Source organism: Schistocerca piceifrons, chromosome 9, assembly GCF_021461385.2.
Source record: "Schistocerca piceifrons isolate TAMUIC-IGC-003096 chromosome 9, iqSchPice1.1, whole genome shotgun sequence".
In the NCBI taxonomy this organism is placed as follows: Eukaryota; Metazoa; Arthropoda; class Insecta; order Orthoptera; family Acrididae; genus Schistocerca; species Schistocerca piceifrons.
Window position 1 is genome coordinate 99,637,898 of NC_060146.1, and position 20,050 is coordinate 99,657,947.

Below are 20,050 nucleotides of genomic sequence, written 5' to 3' on the forward strand. Positions count from 1 at the left end.
AGTTCTCTGAGACCGGGGACCTGATTTGAGAAGCCATCAGGGAGGTAGCCATGTCCCAACCGAGAGTTGGCGAGTGGCATAACGTGGCCTGAAACGGCTCAGAAAATGCTGATGACAACCAGCGCTTTGAGCATCTGTCAATGAACCAAATGCACGAGAACTGGGAGAAAGTGCAAAAAGTTTGAACAGCGATCTACGCCTGAATATATGAATGAGTATACGAGATGATTGAAATTTGCCAAAATAGAATGTTATCGCGATTTGAAGGATGAGAAAGGAGTGTGGAAAAATGGCCCCAGAAAGTAGTGACTGACGAACATAAGGAAATGCTCGTGCTGAAGTGTTTCGAGTTGTTTGAATGCAATGAAAGTGACCTTACTTTTTGGACATTACAAATCCAAATCTAAAAGACAAAGCAGCGAGCAGTTACAAAAAATTCGTCTCACCCAAAGAAGGCCCACATGAGAAAATCCTATGCTAAGAGAATGTTAATCGTCTTTTTCCTTTTACTCCAAAGGAGTGATTCACAGTGAATTTGCGCATCAAGGACAACCAATTATTGGCCAGTTTTACAGTAAAGTTCTCACTCGATTGCGAGATATGGCGAAAAGTGCCAGGAAAGACGACGCGAACAACTCGATTTTGCATTGCAACAACACATTGGTGCAGACTACCTTCCTTGTGCAAGTATTTCTCACTATAAATGGTGTGGCAACGCTGCCTCATGCACTGCTCAGCCCTTACTTGGCATAACCGCCACTTTTCTTGCTTCTTAGTACAAAGAGAAGCTCGAAAGATCATCACAGGCCGTTGCAGCCAGTAAAAGGGCTTCGACACACTGCCTTAAGAATGTTCCCAATTACAACTTCCAGGATGCCTATGTGGTCTGGATGAGGCAGTGGCAGTGTTGCGTGGATGCAGAAGGAATGTAAACTCGTGTTCAGAAGAAAAACACACCACCCTTGAACGACTACAGATAGGACATTCAAATTACCAGTATGTGTATATTAGTGTGTCCTGGAGAAATGATCAGCATTTGAACCATGTCGGTGAATGGGTTTATGGAAAACAGCAGTATTGAGGCGCAACACCACCTACCAGTAAAATGAGCCTGCGGCTCTTATTGTCGCTATGAACCGAAAATAATGGATCATCGTTACTTACGCAGACATGCAGGTTGCCTTGCAGACGTATGCACAAATCACACTGTCAAATCAGTGACTTTAGAAGAGGGCGCATTATTGGCATGAATGAATGTGATGCACCCATCTGGGAAATTGCTGCTCATGTGGGATGAAGTGTTGCGACATTGCAACAGGTGTGTGTAGAATGGGTCACGCAAGGCTGTAGAACACGATGAGGTGGGTCAGGTCGCATCACCCAGGTCAACCCTCCACCCCTGTCCCACTGCGAAGATTGACACCTCATCCTAATGCCATTCCAGAACACATCTGCGTTGTCATAGGCTCTAGCGCAACAGTGGGACAGTGTAACACATCATAAACTGTCACAGATGGCTTGGTACACGTCTATGTTGCCCACTTCTCCTCCTACCTTTGACAAATGTGCAGAAACATGCTAGATGGCAGTGGCTTATGGCACGATGTCATTGGAGACAGAAATAAACCAAGACACGTTCTGTTTGTTTCAAAATAATGGCCATATTTTGGTTCGCAACAGACAGGTAGGGTGGTATCACAGTGACTGCATTCATACAAGACATACAGCTCCATCTCAAAGCCTTATGGTGTGGTGTGCTATTGGGTACAAGCACAAATCACAATTGGTGTTTGTCCAGGGCATTATGACCAGTGAGACCTACGTGAATGACTTCCTGCTACTCATAGCCATACCCTTTCTGCACAACCCCCTGACGTCATTTTTCAGCATGACATGTTGCTGGACGACATGTACCTCCTTGCGGTGTCATACTATGTCAGGCTTTTGGCATGGCCTCCCAGATCACCAGACTTGTCGCCATTCGAAAAAGTGTGGGATATGGAGAAACGACAGGTGCAGCACTGTGACCCAGTGCTAGCCAACCCAGATGAACTTTGGAACCAGGTGAATTCCGCACGGACGCTTATAACACAGTATGCCACTCCCACCTTATATGTGTTGACGTCATAATGGATGGAACAAGTTACCAGGGCCAATGGCGGACTCTGTGCCTACTAGGCGGCAGGACAATTTCTGCAGAACATACTGATGTATATATCCTGTGAATATGAGCGTCCTATCTCTAGTTGTTCAAGGTGTTCTGATTTTTCTGAACATGAGTGTAGTTCGAAGAATTGTAAGGTTCCGTACACTGGAAAGGAATAAATCTCTTGAAAATAATTATTCTTGAAACTCTTGGGACAGTCCCTCTATTTATCACCTCTTGGCCCTGATTCATACAGGATACTGGTATTCAAATTTGTTGGTCATTAAAGTATATGAATTACTTAACATTATTACTTTCTTTCATCTAAGCAATTATAAATTTGTATTTTTTAACTGTAATAATATCAAGGTATGGAATTACAGTACTACATTTGTACATTGCGAGCAATCGCCTGGTGGTAGGTTAGCATATAACAGAACAAACGCTAAGGTAAAAATGCAGGTTACCACACAGAAATCTTTACAGGGGTCAAATAGTGGAACTGCATCATGCTTATTTTTATTTTTGCTAGAGATTTCCAGGGCAATTCTAATACAAAAAAAGTCTTACAGCTTATCACATATCTGGGAACATATTCCTTATGCTTCAACCTTTGTTAAAAGAGTTTCAGCTTCGATGCACAAGTTAAAATTCTCCCCAAGTTTCTAAAAAAATGGCTCTAAGCACTATGGGATTTAACATCTGAGGCCATCAGTCTGCTAGAACTTAGAAATACTCAAACCTACCTAAGGACATCACAAACATCCATGCCCGAGTCAGGATTCGAACCTGCGACAGTAGCAGTCACGCGGTTCCGGACTGAAGTGCCTAGAACCACTCAGCCACAACGGCTGGCCCCACGTTCCAACAGCAATAGATGTAGGAGATGTACTTTCATGATATGAGGTGAATGTTTATGAAAAACGATGTAAATTCATCACGTTGCACCACAGCCAAGCCGGCCGGTGTGGCCGAGCGGTTCTAGGCGCTTCAGTCTGGAACGGCGCTAGTGCGACGGTCGTAGGTTCGAATCCTGCCTCAGGTATGGATGTGTGTGATGTCCTTGGGTTAGTTAGGTTTAAGTAGTTCTAACTTCTAGGGGACTGTTGGCCTCAGATTAAGTCCCATAGTGCTCAGAGCCATTGGAACAATTTTTTGAACCACAGCCAATGCAGTACTTTTCTCATAGAGTGAGAACTCAACTGTAAGAGATAGACATTTTTGGTTCTGGTTGGTTTACTGATGCACAGTGCGTCATTAGTCTGGCTCAGTAGGTTGTGGGTCACCACTCCAGGCACTGACCTGCAGCAAAGACGGAGCCCTCATTGGTGCAGACACCCATGATCAGGGGCACATGCTGGAAGTCCCCAGAGCGCAGCAGCTGCGTGAGGTCCCGCGGGAAGAAGGCCCCGCCCTCAGCATCAGCTGGTTCCACTGTGCCCACGAACGGGAACAGCACACCGCGGGCCTTATCCTATAACGATAGATATGTCTCAGGCAATGTAAGTGTTCCAAATGTCTCAAAACCTCCATCTCTGGAGAAAGTAATCCGTGATCAGAGCAGGACATACCTCTTCAGTGCGGCCGAACATGGCGTTCTCAACGAGCAGCTGCGGCGGCTGTTTCCTCAGGAAGTCCACCAGCTGCTTGGCGTCGCCTGTCTTGAGGCCCAGGTGGGCGCCAAGCGCGAAGGAGCGATCCCGCATGCGGTCAGAGCACACACCGTCCCCCACAGCCACGCCACTGTGCGCAATGGCCCTCCGAAAAAGGCCTGCCGGAATGGATAACACATAAAACTGCACCATTTGATTATATTACTTCTCATAAGCTCTACATCTGCATGTACGTCCATAAAGTGCATGGCTGATGATGCTTCCTATTGTTCCAGTTACAGTATAGAGTGCAGGAAGAATAACTGCTTGAATTGCTGTCTGCACACTGTAATTAGTCGTATGTGAGCGATATGTAGGGAGCTCATCTACATCTATGTGGATACTCTGAAAATCACATTCAAGTGCCTGGCAGAGGGTTCATGGAACTACCTTCACAATTGTCTATTATTCCAATCTCGTATAGATGCGGAAAGATCGAACATCTACATCTTTCCGTACGAGATCTGATTTCCCTTATTTTATCGTGGCGATTGTTCCTATCTAAGTAGGTCGGTGTCAACAAAATATTTTCGCATTCGGTGCAGAAAGTTGGTGATTAGAATCTCGTGAAAAGATCCCGTCGCAACGAAAAACGCCTTTCTTTTAATAATGTCCAGCCAAATTCCTGTATCATTTCTGTGACACTCTCTTCCATATACAAATAGTGCTGCCCTTCTTTGAACTTTTTCGATGTACTCCGTCAGTCCTATCTGGTAAGGATCCTACACCGCGCAGCAGTATTCTAAAAGTGGACGGACAAGCGTAGTGTAGGCAGTCTCCTTAGAACGTCTGTTACATTTTCAAAGTGTCCTGCCAATAAAACGCAGTCTTTGGTTACTCCCCCATAACATTTTCCATGTGCTCCTTCCAATTTAAGTTGTTCGTAATTCTAATACCTAGGTATTTAGTTGAATTTACGGCTGTTAGATTAGACTGATTTATCGTGTAAGCGAAGTTTAACGAGTTCCTTTTAGCACTCATGTGTATGACCTCACACTTTCTGTTATTTAGGGTCAATTGCCACTTATCGCACCATTCAGATATTTTTCTGCAGTTTGTTTTGATCTTCTGATGACTTTATTAGTCGATAAACGACAGCGTCATCTGCAAACAACCGAAGAGGGCTGCTCAGATTGTCTCCCAAATCGTTTATATAGATAAGGAAGAGCAAAGGGCCTATAACACTACCTTGGGGAACGCAAGAAATCACTTCTGTTTTACTCGATGACTTTCCGTCAGTTACTACGAACTGTGACCTCTCTGACAGGAAATCACAAATCCAGTCACATAACTGACACGATATTCCATAAGCACGCAGTTTCTCTACGAGCCGCTTGTGTGGTACAGAGTCAAAAGCCTTCCGAAAATCCAGAAACAAGGAATCGCTCTGAAATCCCTAGTCAATAGCACTCAACACGTAATGTAAATAAAGAGTTAGTTGCGTTTCACAGGAACGATGTTTTTTAAACCCATGTTGACTGCGTGTCAATAGACCGTTTACTTCGAGGTAATTCATAATGTTCGAACACAATATACACTACTGGCAATTAAAATTGCTACACCAAGAAGAAATGCAGATGATAAACGGGTATTCATTGGACAAATGTATTATACTAGAACTGACATATGATTACATTTTCACGCAATTTTGGTGTATAGATCCTGAGAAATCAGTACCCAGAACAACCACCTCTGGCCATAATAACGGCCTTGATACGCCTGGGTATTGAATTAAACAGAGCTTGGATGGCGTGTACAGGTACACATGCCCATGCAGCTTCATCACGATACCACAGTTCATCAAAAGTAGTGACTGGCGTATTGTGACGAGCCAGTTGCTCGGCTACCATTGACCAGACGTTTTCAATAGGTGAGAGATCTGGAGAACGTGCTGGCCAAGGCAGCAGTGGAACATTTTCTGTATCCAGAAAGGCCCGTACGGGACCTGAAACATGCGGTCGTGCATTATCCTGCTGAAATGTAGGGTTTCGCAGGGATCGAATGAAGGGTAGAGCCACGGGTCGTAACACATCTGAAATGTAACGTCCACTGTTCAAAGTGTCGTCAATGTGAACAAGAGGTGACCGAGACGTGTAACCAATGGCACCCCATACCATCGCGCCAGGTGATACGACAGTATGGCGATGACGAATACGCGCTTCCAATGTGTGTTCACCGCGATGTCACCAAAAACGGATGCGACCATCATGATACAGTAAGCAGAACCTGGATTCATCCGAAAAAATGACGATTTGCCATTCGTGCACCCAGGTTTGTCGTTGAGTACACCATCGCAGGCGCTCCTGTCTGTGATGCAGCGTCAAGAGTAACCGCAGCCATGGTCTCCGAGCCGATAGTCCTTGCTGCTGCAAACGTCGTCCAACTGTTTGTGCAGATGGTTGTTGTCTTGCAAACATCCTCATCTGTTGACTCAGGGATCGAGACGTGGCTGCACGATCAGCTACAGCCATGCGGATAAGATGCCTCTCATCTCGACTGCTGGTGATACGAGGCCGTTGGGATCCAGCACGGCGTTCCGTATTACCTTCCTGAACCTACCGATTCCATATTCTGATAACGGCCACTGGATCTCGACCAACGCGAGCAGCGATGTCGCGATACGATAAACAGCAATTGCGATCGGCTACAAGCCGACGTTCATCAAAGTCGGAAACGTGATGGTACGCATTTCTCCTCCTTACACGAGGTATCACAACAACGTTTCACCAGGCAACGCCGGTCAACTGCTGTTTGTGTATGAGAAATCGGTTTGAAACTTTCCTCATGTCAGTACGTTGTAGGTGTCGCCACCGGCGCCAACCTTGTGTGATTGCTCTGAAAAGCTACTCATTTGCATATCACAGCATCTTCTTCTGTCGGTTAAATTTCGCGTCTGTGGCTCGTCATCTTCGTGTTGTAGCAATTTTAATGGCCAGTAGTGTATGTTCTAAAATCCTGCTGTATGTCGACGTTACTGATATGGGCCTGTAATTTGGTGGATTACTCCTACTACCTTTCTTGAATATTGTTGTGACCTGTGCAACTTTCCAGTCTTTGGGCACGGATCTTTCGTCGAGCGAACGGTTGTATATGATTGTTAAGCATGGAGCTAATGCATCAGCATACTTCAAAAGGAACCTAATTGGTATACAGTATGGACCAGAAGACTTGCTTTTATTAAGTGATTTAAGTTGCTTCACTGCTCGGAGGATATTTACTTCTACGTTGCTCATGTTGGCAGGTTCTCGATTCGAATTCTGGAATATTTACTTCGTCTTCTTCTGTGAAGGCGTTTCGGAAGGCTGTGTTTAATAACTCTGCTTTGGCAGCACTGTCTTCGATAGTATGTCTATTGCTATTTCGCAGAGAAGGCATTGATTCATTCTTGCCGTTAACATACTTCACATACGACCAGAATCTCTTTAGATTATCTGCCAGGTTCCGAGACAAAGTTTCTTTGTGGAAACTGTTATAGGTATTTCGGATTGAAGTATGCGCTATATTTCGAGCTTCTGTAAAAGATCGCCAATCTTAGGGATTTTGCGTCTGTTTAAATTTGGCATGTTTGTTTCGTTGTTTCTGCAACAGTGTTCTAACCCGTTTTGTGTACCAAGGAGAATCAGCTCCGTCGTTTGTTAATTTATTTGGTGTAAAGCTCTCAATTGCTGCCGATACTATTTCTTTGAATTGAAGCCACATCTGGTCTACACTTACGTTATTAATTTATAATGAGTGGAGTTTGTCTTTTAGGAAGGCGTCAACTGAATTTTTATCTGCTTTTTTGAATAAGTATATTTTTCGTTTATTTTTCGAGGATTTGGGGATGTTGTTGTGTATGTCTAGATTCATCGACTATAGTAGGTTCTTGAAAAGTGGTCTATCACAGGATAGTTTGCATCAATTTTCAAGCATCTGCCAGTTCACTTTTTTCAACATGTCCGTGTCACTCTCCCATTAGTTAAACAAACCTGTGCTTCCCTTCTTTGTATGTGTTGAACATCCTGTGCTAGTTCTAATTCATAATGGCCCAACATACTTCAGCAATATTCTAGGATGGGTTTTGTAAGAAATCTACTTTGTAGACACCTTGAATTTCCCTGGTATTCTGCCTATGAACAGAATTCTGCCACATGCTTTGCAGTATTTACAACTCAGCCATTGTGATCATTCCATTTCATATCCGTGAAATCATTACATCCTGGTATTTTTATGAACTGACTGATTACAATTGCACAAAACCCCTCCAAAACTTAACGTAATTCTGCAGTCCAAGTTTAACGCAGTAGCAATATTAATTTGAAGTAGGACAGACAAAGCCCTTACGTTGCTGGAATCCTGAGACAGTAAAAGTGTTCACTGGCTGCGGAAACACTAGATCACAGAGTAAACACAAGAAATCAGACCGCCTAAAACAAGACTAGCAATGATGTAACACTCGCAAGGGGCAAAGTGAACATACAACTCCCCAGTATAGAGGCGTATTTCGAGACTGCACTTCAACCCATTGCAGCACTGTCACTTATACATATAGCTGAGTGCGCAGCGCGACGGAATGTCAGTACTAAGGACACGGGTTCGATTCACGACTGAGATTTTCTCCGCTCAGGGGCTGGGCGTTGTGTTGTCCTAATCATCATTTCATCCCCATATGCGCGCAAGTCACCGAAGTGGCGTCAAATAGAAAGAACTGCACCTGGCGAATGGTCTACCCGACGGGAGGCCCTAGTCACACGACATTTACATTTACTTATACATAGTACAATGTTGACTGATATACACCCTGGTACAACATTAAAGAGAATCATAGCACACAACCACATATTATGTCAAACACTACCAGGACATTTCTCTCTCTCTCTCAGTGTGTCTGCATGCAGGGACCGACACCAAATATAGGATTCACTTGCATACACCCAATCCACTCTTCACCGTTCTGTAATAATGATTGGCTCAGGAGGACACTAGAAGCAGATCCTGATTATCTATTCAGCAGATGATAGATCTTCAGCTGATTATTGTATGCGTTGCTAAATAAAAGCCAACTAATAAATTTGCTTCTGATGTATTAATCACAAGAACAAATAATTGGTAGATTGAAGATAGGTGTACCAACTACAATTGTTCAATTGTTTAACTAATACAAATTATTGTACATCAAGTCACATAATAATTCATAAGCCTGTGATAAGCTACTACGTGATTAAGTGAACTGAAATTAAATCAAACCGCGTATATATTGGTCACTGAGCTCAACATATAAAATAAATAAGTAAAACGTCTGATATATACAGGAATTGCTCACAGCGAAAATCAATTGAAGTTCACACAAAGGCAACTAAATATGAGCCTAATTGACACACAATGCAACTGTGTTGAAGTTCAGACTCAAGGTAACAAATTAACAGTGAAAATCAACTTCATACTCAAAAATGGACGTACTGATAAAGTACAGCAGAAATAAAACAAAGTACTGAATACTGCAGAGAAACTCCGTCCCCTACGAACTCACACAAAATATTTCAAAGTGTCGTAACCGACGAAAAAAATTTGTTGAACCGAACACGTGCGTGGTTGGAGCACTATTCAGACGAGTACAGATTTTACCTCTTCAATCTTATAGCCAACTGTAAGTGACTACAAGATGGCTTCGCCTTTTTAAGGCCTTGGACCTCCCTCCATTGAAACACCTTGCATCTATGTCACATATTGACTTTCTGCTGTCAACAGCCTGATGGACTTCTTTTTATACATAAATGATGTCCAAAATGCGACTGCGGGATTAATGTATGTTAAAAAAGATTAGTACCTTACACTTAAGTCTACGTGCAGGAGTTCACCTAAAATTTAAAATAAATGCAAAGTTTTTGTTACAGTGCTAAAAATCAGTTCATAAACTCTGTGTCATCATTTGGTACAGTAAATATGGATATGATACCACTTCCCTCTTGAAGTAATTAGAATAATGACATTCAATACTTTTTAAGTATGCAAATTGATACACAGTTAATTAAAAACAGAATAACAATATAAATCCTGTGAATTAAATGTTGCATGTACTGTGTCATTCGTCTGCCCACACACACTGGGTTGCTAATTCTGTAGGTTTCTTGTATTAAACATGTGTTGATTTTTAATTAAAATTGAATTAAAATTTAATTATGTTACAAAATAGCAGTCGATGCACGTAAATGAACACTACAATTTTAAAGCTTGATCTCTTTCGTACCTCAAATAAAATAAAGATTATTAATTATTTACTAAATTTCAGTTATACAAATCTTTTAGTACTGTAACTCAGAACACACACTAATTACAAAGCATATATGTATACTAACAGAATCATACTCCTCTCCTCTTTAATTTGACGTACCGTAGTCCTCCGTATTTATCATAGCTTGTGCAGTAGGCGTGCAATTGCAAACAATATAAAACTTGTTTCTGTGATCGCTGACAGCGGAATTGACATCATGTCTGCTAGTTTCGATGCCCACAAGAAGGCAAACTATGGTACGTCGTCACAGCTCGTGACACTGTAGGTCTTACGAGTGCCAGGAGAAGACTCAGGCATGGAGCGAGAACTATTTAAGATGAGCTTAATCATTCATGGCTACGATTAAATACATGCAAGAATACGTATTGATTCTCCATGGGGCCTACACAGAGCCGAGAATTCCTGAAGTGTGGCAGACAATCCAACAACGGTGACGTCATAAGTTAGTTGTAAGGGCCTGTATTTCTCGGGGGCCCAAAGCTAGCCTGAATCTGATGGGTGCATGTGGCTCGCCAGTGTGGACCCCACATCATTCACGTCAGCTCTGCCAGGCTCTACCATGCCCACCATAGCCTTACCTTGAACCGTGCATGCCTGGTGTTCATTTCATGGAGCACATGCGAACCCAACGCCATTCGCGACAACACGAAGAAAGATGCCAGGCACCGACACTCTCAGCACAGGAACTGATGTCGGCATATTGACAACAAATTGTCACTATGAAATTACAATGAACGTCAGCTCTGACAAGCACTACCATGCCCACCATAGCCTCACCTGGACCCATGCATCCCTGGTGTCCATATAATGGAGCACACGCGACCCAACACCATTCGTGACAACAGGAAGAGCGATGCCAGGCACCTGCAATCTCAGCACAGGAACTGATGTCAACATATTGACAGCAAATTGTCACTATGAAATTACAATGGATGTCAGCTCTGCCAGGCTCTACCATGCCACCATAGCCTTACCTTCAGCTGTGCATGCCTGGTGTACATGTCATGGAGCACATGCAAACTGAACGCCATTTGTAACAACAAGAAGAACAATGCCACACACCTGCACAGTCATCACAGGAACTGATGTTGGCATATTGACAAGGAATTGTCACTATGAAATTACAATGAACGTCAGCTCCGCCAGCCTATACCATTCACACCATAGCTGTACTGAAAGTGTGCATGCCTGGTGTCCTTGTCATGGAGCACATGCCAACCGAACGCCATTCATGAAAAAACGAAGAACGATATAAGGATCCTGCACTGTCAGCACAGGATTTGGTGTCGGCATATTGAAAACAAATTGTCACTCTGAAATTGCAATGAACATCAGCTCTGCCAGGCTATACCAAGCCCATCATAGACTTACCTCGAGCCGTGCATGCTTGCTGTCCATGCCATGGGGCACATGCGAACCGAACGCCATCCGCGACAACAGGAAGATCGATGCCAGGCACCTTCACTCTGAGCATAGGAACTGATGTCATCATATTGAGAGCAAATTGTCACTATGAAATGACAATGAACGTCAGTTCTGCCAAGCTCCACCATGCCCACCAGAGCCTTACTGGAGGTTTGCATGTCTAGTATCCATGTCACACGGCACATGCGACTGAATGCCATTCGTGACAACAGGAAGAACGATGCCAGGCACCTGCACTCTCAGCAAGGGAACTGTTGGCGTATTGACAACAAATTGTTACTATGATATTACAATGAACGTCAGCTGTGCCAGGCTCTACCGTGCCCACCATGGCTTCCCTTGGAATCGTGCATGCCTGGTATCCATGTCATGGAGCACATGCGAACCGAACGCCATTCATGACAACAGGAAGAACGATGACAGGCACCTGACCTTTCAGCACAGGAACTGGCGTCAGTATATTGACAACAAATTGTCACTATGAAGCTACAATGAACGTCAGCTGTACCAGGCTCTATCATTTAAACAGTAGCCTTACCTGGAGCAATGCATGCCTGGTGTCCATGTCATGGAGCAAATGCGAACCGAATGCCATTCGTGACAACAGGAAGAATGGTGCGAGCCACCAACACTCTCGACGTAGGAATTGATGTTGGCATATTGACACCAATTTTCACTTTTGAAATTACAATGAACGTCAGCTCTCCTATTCTCTACCATGCCTACCATAGCCTTACTGGAGGTGTGCATTCATGGTGTCCATGTCACAGAGCAAATACGAACTGAACGCCATTCGAGACAACAGGAAGAACGATGGCATTCACCTGTATTCTAAGCACAGGAACTGGTGTCAGCATGTTGACAAAAAAATGTCACTATGAAATTACAATGAACGTGAGCTCCCCAGGCCCTACCATGCCCACCATAGCCTTATCTCGAGCCGCGCATGCCTGGTGTCCATGCCATGGAGCACATGCAAACCGAACGCCATTCATGACAACAGGAAGAACGTTGACAGTCATCTGCACCCTTAGCACAGGAACTGATGTCGGCATATTGCCAACAAATTGTCACTATGAAATTACAATGAACTTCAGCTCTGCCAGTCTCTACCATGCCACCATAGCTTTACCTGGAGCCGTGCATGCCTGGTGTACATGTCATGGAGCAAATGCAAACCGAACGCCATTGGTGACAACAAGAAGAACAATGCCACACCTGCACATAGAAACTGATGATGGCATATTGACAACAAATTGTCACTATGAAATTAGAATGAACGTCAGCTCTGCCAGTCTGTATCATTCCAACCGGAGCTTTACCTGGAGCCATGCATGCCTGGTGTCCATGTCATGGATCACATGCGAACTGAACGCCATACGTGACAACAGGAAGAATGATGCCAGGCACCTGCTCTCTCAGCACAGGAACTGATGTCAACATTTTCACAATCAATTGTCAGAATGAAATTGCAATGAGTATCATCTCTTCCATTCTCTACCATGCCCAGAATAGCAATACTGGAGGTGTGCATGCCTGGTGTTCATGTCACAGAGCACATGTAAACCGAACGCCAGTTGTGACAATAGGAAGAACGATGCTAAGCACCTTGCACTCTCAGCACAGGAACTGATGTCAGCATATTGACAACAAGTTTTCACTATGCAATTACAATGAACGTCAGCTCTTCCAGGCACTACCATACTCAGCATAGCCTTATCTCGAGCCGTGCATGCCTGGTGTCCATGTCATGGAGCACATGCTAAATAAAAATGTCATTCGTGACAACAGGAAGAACGAAGCCAGGCTGCTGCACTCTCAGCACAGGAACTGATGTCCTCGACAACAAATTGTCACTACGAAATTACAATGAACGTCAGCTCTCCACGCCCATCGACGCCCACCATAGCCCTACTGGAGGTTTGCATCCCAAGTATCCATGTCACAGAGCACATGCGACTGAACGCCTTTCGTGACAACTGGAAGAACGATGCCAGCCACCTGCACTCTCAGCACAGGAACTGATGTCAGCATGTTGACAACAAATTGTCACTATGAAATTACAATGAACTTCAGCTCTGCCAGTCTGTATCATGCCAACCAGAGCCTTACCTGGAGCCGTGCATGCCTGGTGTCCATGTCATGGAGCACATGCGAACTGATCGCCATTCGTGGCAACAGGAAGAATGATCCAGGCACCTGCACTCTCAGCACAGGAACTGATGTCAGCATATTGACAACAAATTGTCACTATGAAATTACAATGAACGTCAGCTCTGCCAGGCTCTACCATGCCCATAGCTTTACCTGGAGCCATGCATACCTTGTGTCCATGTCATGGAGCACATGCGAACCAAACACCATTCGTGACAAACAGGAAGAATGATCCAGGCACCTGCACTCTCAGCACAGCATATGATGTCGGCATATTGACAACAAATTTCACTATGAAGTTACAATGAACGTCAGCTCTGCCAATCTCTACCATGCCCACCATAGCTTTACCTGGAGCCGTGCATGCCTTGTGTCCATGTCACGGAGCACATCCGAACCTATCGCCATTCGTGACAACAGGAAGAACGATGCCAGGCACCTGCACTCTCAGCAAAGGAACTGATGACGGCATATTTACAACAAATTGTCACTATGAAATTACAATGAAATGAATACCCCTAGCGGCAAACAGGCTCTATGCATCTTCAAAAACAGGGACTTATCTCTGGCACGTTTCCCTTGAAACCCACATGCCCAATTTACTGTCCCACACTATGTTCATAGTGCTTCTGCTCATTATACTCATTACTCGCTGCTTTTCGCCGATTCCCGTATGAGTTTGGGCACTGTGTGTGTATCCCACAGAAGAGTATAATGGTCAAGGCACTATGAATATAGTGCGCGACAATAAGTCGGGAATGTGGGTCTCACGGGAGATAAGTCCCTGCCGTTGTACTATCCTCTGTGTCCTCGGTGGCTCATGTGGATAGAGCATCTGCCATGTAACCTCGAGATCGTGGGTTCGAGTCACGGTCGGGATACACATTTTCAACTGTTCCCGTTGACTTATATCAACGCCTGTATGCAGCTAGGCGTATATATTTCATAGTAATTTCATTCTAACGAGCTGCATGGTCACCGATGGTATAAGTTCTTTCGGACATGTCCGACAGAACAGATACCACCTTCATGTATACAAATTGTCACTAGGTCAGGCCTAGCTCGCACACCTTCCACTCTCACTACTGGCCATATAACCAGCAGTTACTTCTTGCCATGTAACCGCCATAACTGCTTTCCCTGCTCGCTTCCCCTCTCGCTGGCCCTCCACCGTCTTCCAGATGGTAGGAAGACAGCATGGATGGCATTTGCAGCATGCACAGGAACAGCCTCTGTTGTCACAAAGACAACCACTGGCTGCCATCCCTTGTCGCCAGAGGAATGAAGTCTGTGGCTCAGATGACTGTAGATTGACCATGGTGCGCCGCACGCTGCACACATCACTACAAACGAAAACTCTACCACATTTTTGACTGCCGTATCCCTTGTTAAAATTTGAACACGATCAATTTGTTACTCAGGATAAACAGAAAAAAACAAATCAATAATATTCAAGTACAGCATCAGTTGTGAGATGCTTGGCAGTCACGTCGATTACATATCTAGGTATAACACTGCAGAGTGACGTGACATGGAATGAGCATGTAGGGATTGTATAGGAAGGTAGTGTCAGTTCCCAAAAGAACAGATACCATTGATGACCGTGCAGCCTTCTCTAGAATGAAATTATAATTAAATCGACACCCTGGCTGCAAACAGACGTTAATAAACATCACTGGGGACATGTTGAAAGTGTGTGCCCCCACCGGGACTCGAACCCGGGATCTGCTTACATGGCAAACGCTCTATTTTTTTATTATGTTCGGTATTGTTCATTGCGTTTGGTCTGGGTGGAAGTCACGAGACATCCGTTCAAGTTGATCGTTGATTCCTTTACTCATTTTTTTAGTACAGAGGGCGAGCAGCCCTCTGACCGAACACGCTGAGCTACCGTGCTGGCATTTCTATTTTTTTCGTTGTATATGTTCGGGGCAGACGTCTAATGACACCCATTCAGGCTGTTCGTTGAGCCGTTCACTTAGTTTTTTTTTTTTTTTTTTTTTTTTTTTTTTTTTTTTTTTTTTTACAGAGGGCAGCTAACTCGTCTTACCGAATACGCTGAGCTACCGTAACGGCATCCATCTGTGCCACGGAGTGCACAGAGGATACAGCGCCAGCAGTAACTTATCCCTTTCACGCTCCCCGTGAGACTCACACTCTCAACATGTCCACACCACTACATTCGTTGTGCAGGTAACAGATGTTTGTCCTTCACACGAGTCCCGGTCGGGGCACACATTTTCAACTGTCCCCGTTGACGTATATCAACGCCTGTAGGCAGCTAGGGGTATTTATTTCATTGTAATTTCATTATAACGGGAGGCGCGCTAGAGATAAGTCCTGCAGTCGCACTGTCCTCAGTATCCTCGGTGGCTCAGATGGATAGAGCATGTACCTAGAGCATGTATCATATAGGCAGGAGATCGAGTCCTGGTCGGGGCACACATTTTCAATTGTTCTCGTTGACTTATATCAACGCCTGTATGCAGCTAAGGGTATTCATTTCAATGAAATTTCATTCTAATGAGCTGCATGGTCACCGATGGTGTCCGAAAGAACATATATATATATATATATAATAGATGTTTGCCCATCGCACGAGTCCCCGTCTGGGCACACGTTTTCAACATGTTCCCAATGATGTATATCAACGCTTGTTTGCAGCTAGGATGTCGATTTAACTATCATTTCATGTAAGGATTGTAGTAGGGAAGGCGAATGGTCAACTTTGGTTTATTGGGAGAATTTTAGGAAAGTGTGGGTCATCTGTAAAGCAGATCACATATAGGACACTAGTGCGACCCACTGTTGAGTACTGGTGGAGTATTTGGACTCCGTACCAGGTCGGATTAAAGGGAGACATCGAAGCATTTCAGAGGCTGACTGCTAGATTTGTTCGCAGTAGATTTGAACAACACGGAAGTATTACGGAGATACTTCGCGGAATCAAATGGGAATCACTGGAGGGAAGGTCACGTTGTTTATGAAGAGCGATATTGAACAAATTTAGAGAACCGGCGTTTGAGGCTGGCTGCAGAACGATTCTGCTGCCTCTAACGTACATTATGAGTAAGGGGAACGGGGATAAGATTAGAGAGGCATAGAGGCAGTCGTTTCCGCCTCCGTCTGTGAGTAGAACAGGAAGGGAAACGGCTAACCTCCGTCACGCACCATACAGTCGCTTGCGGAGTATGCATGTAGATGTAGATGAAGTTGTCTGATCACTACAAGAACAGAGGATTATCTGATGGGTTTCAAGGTCAAGGCAAAAGTGCAAGCCACACCTGAGTTACGTGTTTGCTTAAGCTACAATGGGGCAGGCGTTCGTGGAATCTCTTCTGCTGACACCGGGACAATGGTTATTTTGTTAATACTTGACCATGTTCCACACAAATCATGTCGTCGACGTCATCTTCAAAGGTTCTGCCTAATGTTTTTGCAATCTGCTTAGTCTCTTTCAGAAAGTTACTACTCCAACACAAATGAGCCTATCGTGTGTTGATCAACTTTTTGAAAGCAATAGAACAGCAATCCTACGCAGCATGAGTCAGGCAACTCCTTGGTAGGTTTCCAGAGGTACGTATCAGCAGACATCTACACAGAGATCGAGTAAATTCCCGTAAATTACGGTACGGTGGTTTGTGGGCACAAACGTGGCGACCAACAGCATTCGAGATGTGATCCATCGGGTTCAGATCAGCCGAATTTGGTGGCCAATGCGCCAACAGGTAAAGCATTTTCGTACTAAGGACTAATATGAGACACGTTTCCAAGAAATTTATTAACAAAATGAAACTCAAGTATATTATCCATGCATGAATATCTACTCAAATACTACAAAACTGCCTTTCCTGTGACGTTGTCTGTGATGTACCTGCATGACGAATCCTAGACTCATGGTAGGCGGTGGCGTGAAGACCTGGGACGCTATCGGGCTCATGCTGCTGGCGTGGAGTGCTGAAACGAAACAGCTGGTACTGCCAACTTATAGCGCTGAGACTGAACTGCTGATACTGATGTCATCAGTCTCGTGTTGAGGCAATAACGCCCATTCTTCCTGCACAGGAGCACGCAATCTTGGAAAGTGTGTGCTGGATGCTGAGATAATGCAAGCCATCTCCCTAGTGCATCCCAGACATGCTGTATAGTATTCAAATCAGGAGAACGAGAAGGCCACGCCATGCTTGAATTATCTTCCGCTTCCAAGAAAACATCAACCGCCTATGATCTATGAGGTCAAGCATTATCGCCCATCAATACCAAGCCTAGGCACACAGCATTTCGTCACAACCGCAGATCACCATCCTCGATGCTGAGTGTTCATCGGAGGTGAGGGTATCATCTGGAGTGCCCCAGAGAAGTGTGGTAGGTCTGCTGTTGTTTTCTATCTACATAAATGATCTTTTGGATAGGGTGGATAGCAATGTGCGGCTGTTTGCTGATGATGCTGTGGTGTACTAGAAGGTGTCGTCGTTGAGTGACTGTAGGAGGATACAAAATGACTTGGACAGGATTTGTGATTGGTGTAAAGAATGGCAGCTAATTCTAAATATAGATAAATGTAAATTAATGCGGATGAATAGGAAAAAGAATCCTGTAATGATTGAATACTCCATTAGTGGTGTAGCGCTTGACACAGTCACATCGATTAAATATTTGGGCGTAACATTGCAGAGCGATATGAAGTGGGACAAGCATGTAATGGCAGTTGTAGGGAAGGCGGATAGTCGTCTTCGGTTCATTGGTAGAATTTTGGGAAGATGTGGTTTATCTGTAAAGGAGACCGCTTATAAAACACTAATACGACCTACTCTTGAGTACTGCTCGAGCGTTTGGAATCCCTATGAGGTCGGATTGAGAGAGGACATAGAAGCAATTCAGAGGCGGGCTGCTAGATTTGTTACTGGTAGGTTTGATCATCATGCGAGTGTTACGGAAATGCTTCAGGAACTTGGGTGTAAGTCTCTAGAGGAAAGGAGGCGTTCTTTTCGTGAACCGCTACTGAGGAAATTTAGAGAACCAGCATTTGAGGCTGACTGCAGTATCGCAGTACATCGGGAATTAGACACAGGACAAGATTATTATATCGCCGATTAGACACAGGAAGAGAAAATAGCGGTTTGTTGCTTTAATTTTGGACACCAGTGTGGATTTATCTGTGTTGCATATCGGTCACCAAGACGAAAAGTGCACTGAACACAGCATGTGGCAGTTGTACGCGGAGTGTGGGAATTACGACTACGAGAGTATGAGAATCTACGGATCTGATGTTTGCTATGTACGCGTAGGGAGAGAAAGAAGAACAAAGATGAATTTCGGAAGGATGACGATTGGATCTGGGGGAATATAGACGTATTAGTAGTAAAATTAAACTCTCGTAGAGACATTGTTGAGCAGCTATTGGCGAAATCTTGTAGCATTCGGAAAGTAGGGGCTTACTAACTCAGACAATATTGTCAGTGTTACTGCTTTTATACGTTAATAGTTTCCAAATATAGACCACCAGTTATCAAAGGTACGTCGTGTCAGTTTTCATTTAATGAAATCCATGTACTTTCTAGTGTGTAGCCGTAAATCGTGTAGATCGATGGTTTCTGGATATCAATAAGCAGCCTGCTTTACACGGTCCTGTTCTAATATTCAGAAAACGTCCCCTTAGAAAAATTTATGAATGACTGTGCTGATAAACCTCTTACATTATTTGATTTTCAAACAGCTGAGCAGAACTGAACGTACTCAGACATTTCTCTCTTTACCTATTCTGATTAACACTAAACTGACACACAATATTTTTAGTGCAACTCAATCTGACTTTCAAAAATCCCTCCAAAAGAATGGCCCTGACTAACAATAACCTATACCTTTCATGAATCATTTACCTCACAAAAATCTTCGTTACTCGAACTACTGCAATACAGCGAGCGCCACTACTGCCAGCTAAATAAAAGATTCTAACTACTGAAGGTACTAACTATTGATAGGCATAGTCAGTAAATGAAAGATTTTGATAGAGAGCAAACAATGTATTTACCTTAATAATGTTCCAAAGTCATCATATATATATATCAGTTCATGATGTCCAATATTACAAATTTACTCTTTCTGATGGACACACGTCCAGATCGTCCACTCTCAAAATTCTGCCCTTTCTCTCCACACATCCACCACTGCTGGCGGCTCACCTCCAACTGCGCAACGTTACGCGCTGTTAACATCCAGCTGCCCAACACTACAATGGCCAACAACAATGCAAACCAGCCACAGACTGCACACAGCACAGCCAGTGATTTTCATACAAAGCGCTACGTGGCGTTACCAACATAAAAATCTAAACAGCCTACTTACAGCTGTTCTGTTCTATATAACTCACTGTTTTATTGGATGACTTTAGCCCATCGACAT

General features: G+C 44.1%; 2 protein-coding genes across 2 annotated transcripts in view; both read right to left on the bottom strand.

Moving 5' to 3' along the window:
- The window catches only part of LOC124716730 (cocaine esterase-like), a 69,488-nt gene extending 65,582 nt beyond the window's left edge, over positions 1-3,906 (bottom strand). The window contains exons 1-2 of the mRNA XM_047243274.1: positions 3,718-3,906; positions 3,449-3,620 (exon numbers count right to left, since the gene is read on the bottom strand). Of these exons, the coding sequence (XP_047099230.1) occupies positions 3,449-3,620; positions 3,718-3,852 (307 nt within the window). The 5' untranslated portion in view covers positions 3,853-3,906. The remainder of the gene's footprint in view (positions 1-3,448; positions 3,621-3,717) is intronic.
- A 7,729-nt stretch (positions 3,907-11,635) lies between these two features.
- LOC124716731 (esterase E4-like) overlaps positions 11,636-20,050 on the bottom strand; it is a 70,663-nt gene continuing 62,248 nt past the window's right edge. Inside the window, exon 5 of the mRNA XM_047243275.1 lies at positions 11,636-11,745. Within this exon, the coding sequence (XP_047099231.1) occupies positions 11,636-11,745 (110 nt within the window). The remainder of the gene's footprint in view (positions 11,746-20,050) is intronic.